Source organism: Corvus cornix, chromosome 21 (genome assembly GCF_000738735.6).
Source record: "Corvus cornix cornix isolate S_Up_H32 chromosome 21, ASM73873v5, whole genome shotgun sequence".
NCBI classification, from domain to species: Eukaryota; Metazoa; Chordata; class Aves; order Passeriformes; family Corvidae; genus Corvus; species Corvus cornix.
Window position 1 is genome coordinate 1,172,685 of NC_046350.1, and position 14,745 is coordinate 1,187,429.

At 54.5% G+C, this 14,745-nt stretch overlaps 2 protein-coding genes across 3 annotated transcripts; both read left to right on the forward strand.

Annotated features, from left to right (window-relative positions):
• The first annotated feature begins 93 nt into the window (after positions 1 to 93).
• On the forward strand, positions 94 to 7,988 carry P3H1 (prolyl 3-hydroxylase 1). The gene is made up of 15 exons (XM_039563776.1): positions 94 to 639; positions 987 to 1,139; positions 1,297 to 1,486; positions 1,956 to 2,087; positions 3,936 to 4,075; positions 4,752 to 4,841; positions 4,952 to 5,004; positions 5,367 to 5,488; positions 5,669 to 5,796; positions 5,904 to 5,999; positions 6,115 to 6,265; positions 6,740 to 6,857; positions 7,067 to 7,142; positions 7,300 to 7,440; positions 7,518 to 7,988. The coding sequence occupies exons 1-15, from the start codon at positions 133 to 135 to the stop codon at positions 7,635 to 7,637; spliced, it is 2,217 nt and encodes a 738-aa protein (XP_039419710.1). The 5' UTR covers positions 94 to 132; the 3' UTR covers positions 7,638 to 7,988.
• Positions 7,989 to 9,379: 1,391 nt separating this feature from the next.
• Positions 9,380 to 13,141, forward strand: CLDN19 (claudin 19). 2 transcript variants are annotated; one of them, XM_019293682.2, is made up of 5 exons: positions 9,380 to 9,602; positions 10,521 to 10,685; positions 10,914 to 11,001; positions 11,422 to 11,627; positions 12,765 to 13,141. In XM_019293682.2, the coding sequence occupies exons 1-4, from the start codon at positions 9,380 to 9,382 to the stop codon at positions 11,576 to 11,578; spliced, it is 633 nt and encodes a 210-aa protein (XP_019149227.2). In that variant the 3' UTR covers positions 11,579 to 11,627; positions 12,765 to 13,141. The 2 variants fall into 2 exon arrangements, with proteins under 2 accessions (XP_019149227.2, XP_039420020.1); XM_039564086.1 differs by lacking the exon at positions 11,422 to 11,627.
• The last annotated feature ends 1,604 nt before the right edge of the window (positions 13,142 to 14,745 follow it).

The following is a 14,745-nucleotide window of genomic DNA, read 5'->3' on the forward strand; positions in this document are numbered from 1 at the left end:
CGCGCGGTGAGGGGTGCGGCCGTGGCAGAGGTCGGCGGTCGCTGATTGGCCGGTGGGCGGGGCGGAGCGGCGGGGCTCGCGTCGCTCCGGGGCTCGGGGCGGGTGGTGCTGCGGTTCGGCCGGGGTTCGGACATGGCGTTGTCGCCGCCGCCGCCGCCGCCGCTGCTGCTTCTTCTGCTGTTGCTGCTGCCGCCGTTGCTTATGGCGCTGCTGGCGTGGGCGGCCACGCCACCGGAACCGGTCCCGGTCCCGACCTTGATACCAGCCGACCCGCCGCTGCCCACGCAGTCCCCCGACGCACTGTTCGCCGCCGGTGCCGAGGCGTACGCGCGGGGGGACTGGCCCACCGTAGTGCTGCAGATGGAGCGGGCGCTGCGGGCGCGGGCCGCCGTGCGCTCCCGGCTAGTGCGGTGCCGCCTGCGCTGCGCCAACGCCACAGCGGGGCCGGCGGAGGGGGCTGAGCCCCAACCCGACCCGGTGCTCCGGGACCTGTGGTTTTTTCGGGCGCTGCTTCGTCGCGCTGCCTGCCTGCGGAACTGCGGGCCCGCCGCGCCCTCCCGATACCGCCTGGGCGAGGAGCTAGACCGGGAGTTCGGCCGGCGCAGCCCCTACAACTATCTCCAGGTCGCCTATTTCAAGGTAAGGGAAGGGAAGGGGATATCCCGCTGCGACGGGATTTGGGACGGGCGGGATGCACGGAGGATCCCGGAATCAGGCGGGAGGATGGAAGGGTGGGACCGGGTGAACCGGCCGGTAGCAATCCCGGTCCCAGGACGCCGGGAGGGTTCGGTGTCCGCCCCGGCGGAGTGGGGTTGCCGGCCGGCAGCCCCGGCCTTGCCCCCCCCCGCCCCCCTCCAGTGCCACGTCGGAGCTCGCCGGAGCCGCCCCTGTCACCGCCCTCCGCACCGGCCGCCGGGATGCCCCGGGGACGGGTGTCCCCTCCGCTCCGCGTGTTGTCTGCGCTGTCTCACCCCCGTCCCACCCAGATGAACCGGCCGGCGCAGGCGGCGGCGGCCGCTCACACCTTCTTCGTGGCCAACCCCGGGCACCAGGAGATGAGGCAGAACCTGGAGTACTACCAGGCCATGGTGGGAGTCCGTGAGGATGACTTCACTGACCTGGAGGTCAAACCCCACCTGGTGAGACCCTCTGCCCCCAAAGCCCCTGTCCACTGTGGAACCCAGGGTAGTCGCACTGCGGCTGCTGGCTCAGAGATGCCACTGTGGTGGGAATGAGGTGATCCATCATGGGGAGTGGGGCATTGAGATCCCCTCATCATTTCCCATCCCTCCACAGAGCGAGTTTCGGCTGGGTGTCCGGTTTTACACAGAGGAGCAGCCAGCTGCCGCCATCCTGCACCTGGAGAAGGCACTGGAGGAGTATTTTGTGGCAGACACTGAGTGCCGTGCTCTCTGTGAGGGACCCTACGATTATGAGGGCTACAACTACCTGGAGTACAACGCAGACCTTTTCCAGGCCATCACAGGTGGGAGCCATGCCTTCTGTGTCCTGTCACAAGAGTTGAGTACAATTCTCGGGGGGTTGGTCCCTAAAGACCTGGGGTGGGGTGTCCCTGAAGAGTGCAAACCCTATCCTAGCTTTCACTAGGGAAAGTGTGGCCAGTAAGTGGCAGGAAGTGTTTACCTGCACTCAGCACTGGGGCTGATGCCCAGGAATCCTCCAAATTCCAGAGAAATATGGAAAGACAGAAGAGAGACCAGTAGAGGGTCACCAGGATGTGATGGGAGGCTGAGGATGGCTACTCTGTCCTGAGAGAGCACCACAACCCCACCACTGATCAACTCAGAGGTGGACAACCCCCATCCCTGAGGGTTTTCCACTATCAAAAAGTTTGCAACAACCCCAGTATGAGCAGGAGGTTGGACACCTCTCAGAGTCCTGCCCACCAGCCCGTGGGTGACTGTGAGCACTGACACGGGGTTTTTCTCCACCAGATCACTCCATGCAGGTGCTAAGCTGCAAGCAAGGCTGCGTCACAGAGCTGGCCTCACAGCCCGGCCAGGAGAAGCCTCTGGAGGATTTCCTGCCCTCACACTTCAACTACCTGCAGTTTGCCTACTACAACAGTAAGAAGCTCCTCACCCCATTCTCTGTGGTTGTCAGCACTGGGCACTCAACTCTGCATGGACTGAAATTGTGGATCCACAGAGTGGTTTGGGTGGGAAAAGGACCTTCAAAGATAATCTCATCAGTCCAACCCAAGATGATCTAGCACTGGTCACTCACATCTCTCAGAGCCCCATCCAACCCAGTCTTTAACATTTTCAGGGATGGGACAGCCACAACATCTCTGGGCAGTCTGTGCCAGGGCCTCACCGCCCTCATCACAGAAAATTCTCTCCTTATGGCCAACCTAATGCTGCCCTTCTTCAGTTTAAGACAATTGCCCCTTGTCCTGTCAATATACATCTTCTTAAAAAGTTGTCCTCATCTCTCTTGTGGCCCCTTTAGATATGAGATCTCTTAGGAGCCTTCTCATCTCTGGGTTCAACAATCCCAATTCTCTCAGCCTTTCTTCACAGAAGGGCTCCAGTCCTCTGACCATTTGTGTGGCCTCCTCTGGACCCGCTCTAGTGAGTCCATATCCTTATGCTGGGGAACCCAGAGCTGGAGGCAGCACTGCAAGTGGCACCTCACCAGAGTGGAGCAGAGGGGCAGAATCCCTCCCTCACCTGTTGCCCACGCTGCCGGGGATCAGCCCAGAATGTGGGGCATTTCTGAGCTGCTAGTGCACACAGATGGGCCCTGTGCAATTTTTCAACCATTGTTATCTCTGCGTCCTTCTCCACTGGGTGCTCTAATCCCATCCATTCCCCCGTCTTCACTGATACTGGTGGAGAGCCTTCCACTAGGCCTTATACTTCATGAGGTTCATACAGGCATGTTCCTCCTGCCTGAAATGTTCTCCAGATTTGGATCTCTCTGTGCCTGGCTGCAGTCACTTTTCATGTCGCTTTATTCCTGGGCAGCTTCACTTTCCAAGTGAAACAACAGCCTAGAGAAGCTTTATTTTTTTTCCTCCTGGCCAGCTGTCCACCTCTTGCCTGAAATCACAGCAGCACACTCACACTGCAGAAGAGTTACAACCCAGGAAAATACACCTGATTTTATTTCATTTTTTTATTCACTTCTTTAGAAAAGTATAAAATGTTTCTTTGTGAATTTCTTCAAAAGGAAGGGAAAAAATAGGAAGTCCAAGAGGATGGAAATCCTCAAGAAGAGACAGCTGTGAGGGTACCCTGTCAATGCTTGTCAGTATCTGCAGGGAAGTGTTGGAGGCTGGAGTCAGGTTCTGCTCAGTGGTGCTGAGCAATAGGACAAGAGACAGAAACTCATGCCTAGGAAGTTCCACCTGGATATGAGGAAGTGTGCAGTGACCAAGCACTGACAAGATTGTCCAGAGAGGGTATCAGATCTCTCTCACTGGAGATACTCCAGACAATCTGGACACAATCCTGTGCCATGTGCTCTGGGAGGACCCTGCTTGAGCAGAGAGGTTGGACCAGATGACCCACTGTGGTCCCTTCCAACCTGACCCATTCTCTGATTGTGTGATTCTGTGAAAGGCTGCAGGAAAGTGTGGCAGGATGCTTCAGTGGCTGGAAACTGCAGGTTAGCCAGGAAATGGTTTGGTCTGGATACCTGTAAATAGGCTTTGTGATGTTTTCCAAATGAGAAAAGTACCCAAGCTGTGACCTGGGTTTCTGTTGTGATGGTTTCTGGAGACAGGACAGCACCTCAGAGTCTGAATTTTGCCTTTGTGGCAGCAGTTATCCTTGCTCCAGGGAATCTGTCCTAGTCATGACACCTTTTGGAACACAAGGACTATGTCTCTTGTCTCTTCTCCATACCTGTCTTTGTTCTGCCTCCGGTGTCCTTGGACATGCCATTAACAGTCCCATTTCTCATTGCAGATGGGAATTACGAAAAAGCCATTGAATGCGCCAAAACCTATTTGCTCTTCTTCCCACATGACGAGGTGATGAACCAAAATTTGGCCTATTACACCGCCGTCCTGGGGGAAAACCTGGCCAGACCCATCCAACCCCGAGAGGTGAGCAATCAGCTGGGACGAATGATTGTGGGGACATCGTCTCTCTTCCCTGGAGACCTTTGCAGAAGTTGTAGGGTCTCGTCTGGGCCATCTACCAAAGTGGACAGGAATGGGTAGATTTAAGGTCTGACAAGTTGGAAAATAGCTGAGAAAAAAATAGCTGATGAAAAACATCACTGGCAAAATGTCTTAAGCCAAGTGAAGCTGGATGACTGGCACACATGGACCCATTCCTGAGACAGAGGGCTGTGAGAGGCAGGTGGACAATCTTTTTAGGAGGATCTGAGCCCACCTGTGTTGCATTCTTCCACAACTGCAGTGAAATTGCTTAAAAAGGAGAGGATTTGGCTTCAAAATAGCCAGATCTGGATGGCTAGGTCCTGCCTGGGATGTGATAAGCATGGATGGGAGTCTCTGCTTCTAAAGAGCCTCCCGCAGAAGGGACACACATGTGCCTCTGCTCAACTGTCCTCTCCCCAGGGCTTGTCCACAGGGAAGTTCAGACAGGATGGGGAAAGCCACTTCCTTCCCAGCTGCCAGATGGAGCAGGAAACCAGCTGCGGGTCTGGAGCAAGGACCACAGGAATGGTGTAAACCTGCACCTTCCTGCCCACACTCAGGGTCTTTCAGAACCCTCCTGCTGTACCTCACCATGTCCCTCTGCCCCTTGCCACAGGAGATCCAGGTATACCACCAGCGGAGTCTGATGGAGAAAGAGCTGCTCTTCTTCAGCTACGATGTCTTTGGCATCCCTTTTGTGGACCCGGTGGGTGGTGCGAGACTGGGGGGATGCAGTGGCCAGATGGAATGCAGATGAGGTGTCTGTGTCCTGGCCATATCCTTGTCCAGCTCCTGATGTTGTTCTTCTGGCTGCAGGACACATGGACACCTGAAGAGGTGATACCAAAAAGACTGCGAGAGAAACAGAAGTAAGTGCTGTCCCCAGCTGAGCTCACCCAACAGGGATCCAACAGGACAAACCCTTCTTCCTCTGTGCACTTTGGGCCAAAGGCCATGGCATAGAGCTTCTCCCATGGGAAGTTTTGATGTTGGGACTGGAAAAGGATGCTGGAGGGCAGAACTTTGCTTCCCATCAGCCCATGGGATGATGGGCATGGATAGGTCACCCCAAGCACCTCAGAGTGAGGGATGCATTGAGGTGACTCTCTCTAGTCTTGGTGCCAGCTTTGTCACTGGCACCTGAGACTACTGTCCTGCCCTTGTCTTAGTGGCCCTCATTTCTCATGTGGGGACAGTGGGGTGGTGGTGCTGATGGCTGCTGCATGCCCAGGGTGGAGCGGGAGACAGCAGCACGCATCTCTGAGGAAATCGGCAACCTTATGAAGGAGATTGAGACACTGGTGGAGGAGAAGGCCAAGGAGTCTGCTGACATGAGCAAGTTCATCCGAGAAGGTGCAGAAGGCCAAGAGGGGAGGTGGGGTGGGGACCTCTGTGACCCCTGCTGCCAGCTCATGGTCCCTCCACACATGGGTGGCAGCAGGAGCAGGTGGTGGGACCACAGCTTCCCCCAGAACTACACCCCAGAGTTGGTGGCATCCATCCCCATGTCCCCTAATCCCATTTGTGCCACAGGTGGCCCTTTGGTGTACGAAGGAGCCAGTGTCACCATGAACTCCAAGGCCCTGAATGGCTCCCAGCGTGTCGTGGTGGATGGACTCCTTTCTGCTGAGGAGTGCTGGGAACTGCAGAGACTCACTAATGTGAGTGCAAGGACAGGTGGAGCAGGCAGGGATGGGCAGAGGATGCTGAGGGGTCTTGTCCTGCCGCTCAGACATCAGACCAGTAACACCAATTGGGGGTTTTGCAGGCAGCTGCCTCAGCCGGGGATGGCTATCGAGGGAAGACCTCTCCTCACACTCCCAGTGAGACCTTCTATGGCGTGACTGTCCTCAAGGCCCTCAAGGTTGGGGTGGCTTGTGTGGAGAAACAGGCTGTGGGGACAAGGGAGGGTAGTTTTGGGGCAGGTGGTTGCCCATGCCCAGCTGGGGCTGAGCCCCTGTCCTGTCTGTCCCCCACAGCTGGGCCAGGAGGGCAAGGTGCCCCTGCACAGTGCCTACTTGTACTACAATGTGACAGACAAGGTGCGGCACATGATGGAGTCCTACTTCCGCCTGGAGGTCCCACTCCACTTCTCCTACTCCCACCTAGTGTGCCGCACGGCCATTGACGGTGAGCGTGGCCCGGAGGAGCAAGTCTTGTCCTGTCTGGATCTCCGCTAACAGCTGGAGTGGTCTAGCCTTGGACCTTTCTTTGGAGACCTTCTTGCTGCTCCCTAACCCACTTCTCTTCCCAGGAGTGTGTAGGAAGCTTGTCCCTAAGCTGAGTTTGGAGAGATGAGCAGCAGCTCTGCTGGTTGCCTCTAACAGGGCAGATGGCTTCATGCCATACAGGATTTCATCACTGGGAGGTGTTTTGGGGTGGTTGCTAAGAGAGACTGTGCCTGGAGGGCCATGGAAATGCCGTGGGACAAGTCAACAGTCTTTTATGCCACCCAAATGGCCTTGCACGATCCACAGTCCAGTGAGTGGAAGTGCTTTAGGCTACACATGACTTTCTTGTCACCTCCAGGCACAGGATACTTGGAACAGTAACAGGACCCTGTTCTTGCACAGAGGGGTCCTGACATGCCATGTTCCACTCTAGAGAAGCAAGAAGGTCGGAGTGACAACAGCCATGAGGTGCATGTGGACAACTGTATTCTCAATGCAGAGGCACTGGTGTGTGTGAAGGAACCCCCAGCCTACACTTTCCGGGATTACAGGTATTGGTGGTGGCTGTCAGCTGCAGCTTCCCCACCTAAGGCTACCATTACTTGGTGGCAGCTGGGTTGGAGCAGCAAGGTAGGACACCAAACCTGGCCTCTCCTGCCTCTGGCTCTCACCATGGTGTTGGGGAGCTCTGGACTCACCTGCTTGCTGAAGCTCTAGTGATGGTTGCTTGTCACCTCCACTTGTCCCCTCCTCCCTTTAGTGCAATCCTCTACCTCAACGGGGACTTTGAAGGAGGAGCTTTCTACTTCACCGAGCTGGATGCCAAGACTGAGACCGTGAGTAGCTCAGCTCCGAGGATCCATGTGCAGCACCAAATCCAGCTCCTGCCTGTTGGGCCTGTCCCCTGGGAACTTCCCCTGAGCCACTGCAAAAGATGAACTTGGGTTGAGGGGAACCCACTCACCCCTGACTGGGGTCTCCCACCCTTGACAGGCAGAGGTTCAGCCACAGTGTGGCCGTGCCGTGGGCTTCTCCTCTGGCTCAGAGAACCCCCATGGGGTGAAGGCTGTGACCAAGGGCCAGCGCTGCGCCATTGCCCTCTGGTTCACTCTGGACCCTCGGCACAGTGAGCGGGTAAGCTCCCTCCCAGCAGCGCGTAGGGTTTTTGGGTGGGACAATGGCCATGCTTACCACCATGGATCTGCCCAAAGGAGCGTGTGCAGGCGGATGACCTGGTGAAGATGCTTTTCAGCATGGAAGAGGGGGATTTGCAGCCAGAGACGGAGAAGGAATCACCAGCTGCCATTGTGGTGGGGAAGGATGAGCTGTGACATCCTACGGGGACTAGGACATCTCTGCTGGGACTAGTTATGCCAGCATTGTGGCTTCAGGCTGCACAGTCTTAAGGGTGACATATGGGACCCCCTCTGCCCCCAACCCAGGTGGAACAGCGCATTGGGGAATGCCCTGTACAATCCCTGCAGCATCCAGCATTCCCCTGCGGGAGCTGACCTGGGATGTGTGATAGAGGCTCAGGGGTGGGTGACATGGGAACAAGGGAGGGATGCTGTGTTAGGGGTGGGGTCCTAGTACCACGGGTGGAGATGTGTGCCTTTCCTGAACGTGCAGCTATTTAAGTGCCTTCCGCAGAAAATGGATAAATAAAGGTATTTTTTTTCTAAGCTGTGGCTTTCTGAGTGGGGACTGAAGGCTGATGCTGCCCTTTGGCTGTCGTCAGTGTTGCGGTGCAGCCTTTCCTCCTGGCAAACATCTACCCAAGGGTATTGTAGCCCTGTAGCCTCACAAAGGTGTTTGGGAGGGGACAAGGTGCCCCAGGGGCAGTAAGGGCAATGTAATCTCCAGCTGAGCATCCCCTGGACCCTGCTCCCATAGCGTGGGAAGAAACCCACCATTCCAGGGAGGAGGGAACCGTCCTTGAACAAGAAGGACATTGAGCACCCTGGCATCCCCAGACAGTGCATTGAATTGTTCCCGCAGATGTCTGGCCATTACCATAACCATTCCAGGAATGTGGGCAAATAAATCCTGCCCCATGTGCAGCCAGCCGGCACCCCCATCCAGCTTGGAGGACCATTCAGCACTGGGGCGGGCAAAGGGGGTCTGGAGGATGATTTCTCCAGGATGAACATATGGTCCCAGTGGAGGCTGCCCACCATCCCGGCATCCACCCCCAGCTGCCTGAGCGCGTGAGCAGACTGCTGATGAGGCCATGACGGTTAACGATTGCCAGGTCCTGGGGCTGCAATGGGCTTGGTGTCACCAGGGTGCTGACACGTGTCCCCCACAGCCCCTGTCCCCCTCCTGCAGGAGTACACCACTGACAAGGGCTTCTCTTGTTGATGCCATGGTGGCATACTGTGCCTGAATTCCCTCACTGAACGAACTCCTTCCCTGCTCCCTGTTGAATTCCTGGAGTGACACCTGGGGCCTCTGTGGGGCTCCCAGCCCATGGCAGGGGTTCAGGGGGTCATGGATGGGGTAGGGTAACCTCCCACACACCCCCAATCCCCTCCTCCTGTTGGAGAGCCCCATTTTCCCATATTCCTCCACTGTCGTTTAAGGGGTACCCATCTCCCTCAAGATCTAAATCTCTCCTGTAGGACCCAAATACCCTCCATGCTCCAAATCTTTCCCCCAAGACCACATTCTTCCCTCTGGGATTTAACTCCCTTACCTCCAGCCCCAAATCACTCTCCTCAGACTCAAATCTCTCCCCCTCAGACCCAAGGCTCTTCCCAGGGCCCTAGTGCCACCCCTCCAGGCCCCTAATTCCCGACTCCCAGTACCCAGTTCCCCCTGAGCTCCAGGTCACCCACCCCCTTGGCCCCAGCTCTCCCACTCGGGACTCAAATCCCCCCCGGAACCTAAATCTCCCGCGCAAGACCCATATCTCTCCCTTCACCTCAAATCCGCCCCCTCCCCCCCCCGTCATTGGCCTCCTCCAACCCGTCTTCCCCCTCAGAGCCCCCCCTCCGGCCCTTTCCCTCCGCCCATGGTCCCTCTCCCCCCGCCGGGGCGGGGCCGGGCGCGGAGCGGCGGGCGCGCGGCGGCGATGGGCGGCGGGGCGCGGGAGCTGGCCGGGTACCTGGCGGCGCTGGCCGGGTGGGTGGCGGCGCTGGCGGCCGCCGTGCTGCCGCAGTGGCGGCAGAGCTCGTACGCCGGGGACGCCATCATCACGGCCGTGGGGCTCCACGAGGGGCTGTGGATGAGCTGCGCCGCCCAGAGCACCGGGCAGGTCCAGTGCCGCCTACACGACTCGCTGCTCTCCCTCGAAGGTGGGTACGAGGGCCCGGGACCCCGTGGGATGAGTCCCGCTTCCTTTCCTGGGTGCAGTCCCCCCTCCCACTCTCCGCCTTGGGTCTGAGCTCCCCAGGGATCTTGAGCTGCCCTTGCCCCCCTGCAAGTCTGAGCCCCGCTGTGGGTTTGACCCTCCCTCATATGGCTCTGAGCCCCTCTCTGTGCTTGAACCCACCTATATGGGTTTGAACACACATTCCCAACAGGTCTGCACCCTCTTCACGTCTCGGTGCCCACTTTCCCCTGTGGATCTGAGCTCCCCTGGCCCCTCCTGGAGCGTGAGTCGCCTTCAGGTCCAAGCCCTTCTTGCTCCCACCCTTGTCGTAGGTCTGACCCCCCCTCAGAAGGGTCTGAGTCCACTGACCTGAGCCTCGATGTCGGTCCAAGCTTCCCCCTCCATCTGTGAATCTTGGGCTCCAACCTCCCCATCCCAGGACTGAGCCTTTCTTGGCCCTGTGGGTTTGAGCCCCTTTGTGTAGCCAGGACACTCCTGGCCACAGTAGACTTTGAGCTCCAATGTGGGCATCACATTTAGGGACCAACAGTGCCCCATGGGGACATCAAAACCCCCCACTCCGTGACTGTGCATCACCCTTTTGGCATTTGGTGACTGTGGTGCTGCTCCAGGCAAGGTGTTTCCCAGCCCAGGCAGTCATGACCAAGATGAGGGTGGCAGGGAGGAAGGTCAGGGAAGGCACTGGGAGCAGTGCCCTGAGCTGAGCTGAGCTGAAGTCTCCATATCTGCCAAGTGGGGAGGATATTACATGGGAACTACACAGCAAGGACAGGATTAAGGACAGGTCCATCACCAGCATGGAACGCGGTGACCTTGTTTTCCAGTGCCCGGCTGTGGCCAAAAGCACCTGCTGGGAGCAGTTTTTCTTCCCCCCTTGCAGTTCACATCCAGACATCCCGGGCTCTCATGGTCATTTCTCTCCTCCTGGGCTTCTTTGGTATCATCGTGAGCGTGGTGGGCATGAAGTGCACTAAAGTTGGGGAGGAGGATCCTGTCACCAAGAGCCGCATAGCTGTTGCTGGAGGTGTCCTCTTCATTCTGTCTGGTAAGGCAGCTCTAGCCTTCGCACATCACTGGTGCAGGAATCCTCAAACACCTTTCAACACTGATGGAGGAAAGGGAGCAGTTCGGTGAGGGCTGGATGTCACTGACAGTCAATGTTTGATGTCTAGTGGAACACCTAGACCCTCTTACTGCAGAGGCTTGCACTAGGTGACCTTTAAAGGTCCCTTCCAACCCGAAACATTTTGTGATTCCATGATTCTATGCCCAGGTCTGTGCACACTGGCTGCTGTGTCGTTGTATGCAACACAGGTGACCTATGAGTTCTTCAGAGAGAGTACCATCCCCATCAACGCTAGGTAAGAGCCTGGCTCAGGGGGTGCCCTTCTTCTGAATCCTGTCTTGTTCCTGCACTTCCCACTGGACCTTCCCTTGCTATTTTTGGTAAGGCACAGGGTTGTTGGCCAATGTGCCCCACAGGTGGGACCTCACTGCCACCTTGCAGAAGATGTCCCTGATGCTAAAGCTTTAGTTGTTACCAGATGGGACAGGGTAGTGATGCACATGTGAAATTTCAGCCCAGGGGAGGATTAAAGGATGGGGAAACATGGGAGCTGGATACAGCCAATAAGAAAGATGGGGATGGAGAGGGAAGAACCAAAATCTGCCTTGGCATCATTGGTCACCTCATCACGGCTTCAAGCATCCTGTTGCCCATCTCAGTTTGCACCTCTGCCTCTCTGCCCCTCCCTGATGCTCCCTCGCCCCTTTCACCACAGGTACGAATTCGGCTCTGCTCTCTTCGTGGGCTGGGGGGCTGCCAGCCTCTCCATGCTGGGTGGGTCCCTCCTGTGCTGCTCCTGCCCTGCCAAGGAGCCCCGAGGACAGCAGTACCATCGGCAGTCACAGCCCTCCACGGCCCGGGAATATGTCTGAGCCCTGTGCCTGCCTGCCGCCCAGTGCCTCCCTCCCGTCCCAAAAACAGGCAAGACCCTGGCGCTCCCACCCGGCCTGGACCCACGACGGTGTGCTGCACAGAAGCACTTTGTGCCACGACCACCCCTCTCCCACATCCTGTTTTCAGGAGCAAGCAGGGAGGAAAGCCAGTGCTTGGTTTTTCTGGGCTGAGGTTTTCACTTCTAACAGCACCAGCCCAACTCAGGGCTCAAGTATCCCCACAGCCCGCTCTTGGCATGCTTGCAGGGTGCAGCATTCTCCTGCATCATTGCTAGCAAAAAGCAACATTTTTAAAATTATTATTAATTATTATTGATTCCTGCCTGGAGGCCAGTTGCTCCCACTGAGCTCTGCCAGTCCAAATGTTCCCTGGTCTTGTTCCTGTCCAGGACCAGGCTGTACCTTACTAAACAAGAATAAATGGGTTTGGGCAAATTAAAGCAGCAAAAAGAGGCTCTGAACACAAAGGATTTGTTCTTATTTTTGGTGCCCAGCACAACTATTTTGAGTGGCACATGGACAGAGCCCTGAATTTTGATGCCTCCCTGCTGGGTGCAAATCCCTCTTCCCCTCCAGGATCCCCTAGAGTGGACACTGAAAGCTCCAAACACAGCCTGCTAATTGCCTCCACCTATTTGTACCTCTATTCTCCTGCTACTAATTGTTTTGCAACCGCCAAAGCTCCAATTTCATCTGTAAATGCCCCAAACTCCCTGTACTCCATCCCTCCAGCCCTACTGCAGGTGTTGCGCCAGCCAACCCACAGGGAAGGACACTGGAAATTATCCAGTTTGACTGTCTATTTCTTTATTATTTTATTTTTAAATCTAAATATGAAGAGAGAGCTGATTTTTTAAAATTTTATGTTGCTCTATTTTCTTTTGTTTTCCTCAATTTTATTTTATTTTGCTTTATTTTATTTTATTTTACTTTTTTTTATTTTCTAATCCTCTTTTATTTTGCTTTATTTTATTTTACTCTATTTTTCTCCATTTTATTTCCTTTCCCCCTATTTTATTTCCTTTCCCTCTATTTGATGTTATGCTCATGCCCTGGTCTGGGTCCCTGGCTGTGCTGGAGGTGAAGCAATGCTATTTTTTCCCTGCAGGAGTGATTTCTCTCTGTCTCCCTGGCATTAACTGCCTTTTTCTCTCTTAAATTGCAGACGCCCTGTAAAACTGTGTCCTGCACCCCTCATGGGAGAGCAGTGCTTGTAGGCTGGCTTCACCCATCAGGCGTTGAACCCAGATTTTGGGGTTCCCTTTGAAAAACACCAACCATAAGCCACTGCAGTGAGGATTGAAAAGGAGCCTTGTGCTTTAAAACAAACAAAAAACCCCAAAACCAACTAAAAAGGCCTTTTTATATTTCAGTGTAAAGAATGTTTTTGTTCTATTAATATTAATTCCATTAACTTTTCTATGGGATGCATGGCCTTGGAAATGGGACAGGTAGGGATTTTTAAAGGCTTTTTTTTCTTTTTTTGCTGTTTGTACTAAAAATTGTGACTCAGAGGTATTAAAATATTTTCAGTTGTGGCCATCTTTCTGGAACTGTCTCTTTGATCTCCCCTCATTCCCCATCTGGACCAGTCCCTGCCAGTGACTCCAGTACTGGGTCAGAGCCACTTCTGCAGTGTGGAAGGAGCCTCTCCCCCATCCTCAACAGTTCTTGCCCTCCTGGCTAAATATTTTGAGTCTTTTGCCACGTGTTGCTATCAAAGGTGGGGATGTGGCCTTACACATTTTTTAATTTAAGGTTAACCCCCTGGGAATCCAGCTTGGCCCCTACACAAGTCTTTTCTCAAGGCTGAAATGCCATCAGCGTCTTCCACTTATGGACCCTCTTATGGACCCTCATAGCTCAAGTCTCCCTATTTTCTCCCATTTCCCATGAATTCAGAGCTGACTTGTGCCTAATAGGGTACTTTGCTAATTTAAACTGATTTTTGCTCCCCTGTGCAGGGTCATGACCCCTGCTGTGCACGTTTTTCTTCAGAGATCATGTTTTCTATCCAGGTTTTTGCATGGCTGCTGTGTCTTAGCATCCTCGTCCTGCTCCCTGTACCTCGTCCACAAACACATCCCATCCCACCTCAAACGCGTGTCGTCTTAGCATCCTCGTCCTGCTCCCTGTACCTCGTCCACAAACACATCCCATCCCACCTCAAACGCGTGTCGTCTTAGCATCCTCGTCCTGCTCCCTGTACCTCGTCCACAAACACATCCCATCCCACCTCAAACGCAGGGATTTGCTGTCCTTGGTGGTTGCCGTGACATCTCCAAGAGTCACCTGAGGGCTCCCTGGGGTGGACACCCAGGCTGGAAGCACATCAAAGAGGGGGTCTGCCTTTGTTCACAGCACAGGCAGGCTAAAACACAGTTCCCCCCCTCTGACACACATCTTTTGGTCATTAAACCAGTTTGACCAGCAGTATTGAGGTTTCTGGTCATACCTCTGTCTTTCAGCCAAACCCCTGGGAAATAGTCATTTTTAAATGGGCAGAAATGAGGGAAAAGGGAAAATGACCCCCACTGAAAGGCATGCAGAAGGGCTTTCCTCACACGTCTGAGACATGGCTGTTTGAATTTGGTGGTGTTTTTAATAATTCTTATTCACTGTCCTGCCCCAACAGCATCTACCGAGTCCTCTCTAGTTCTCTGAGATGATCCCATCAAAGAAAACATCTTTCTTTTTTTCCCTTCCAGCCACAGCAGGTTTTTGCTAAAGTTCAAGGTTTGGGTCTTGTCAGCACTTTTTTAACACATGGTTTTGACAAACCTCATGGTATCCATGATCTGATTTTCACTGTCATTAACCCGGGAAAGGAGCTTAATCATTTGACTACTGCTAGTTTTGCTCCTCTACCTCCATCTTTTCACCCCCAAAAGGGTTTCAGTTGGGGATTGACAAGGCAGACTAGTTTTATATATCATAAACTGAGTGTTTAGATGAGCAGAAAATACAAATAAATCTATTTTAGAAGTGTTGCCAAGACCACGGAGGTACAGTTTTGTATCACTTGGGGTCGCACAATATTTCATGTGTCACAGATGTCCAAGAACCATAAATTCCTGAGCTGTAAAGGCTGGAAAATGAAGGTTCATAAACCCGTCTGAACATTTTTGGCCCTAATTCACTGCTAC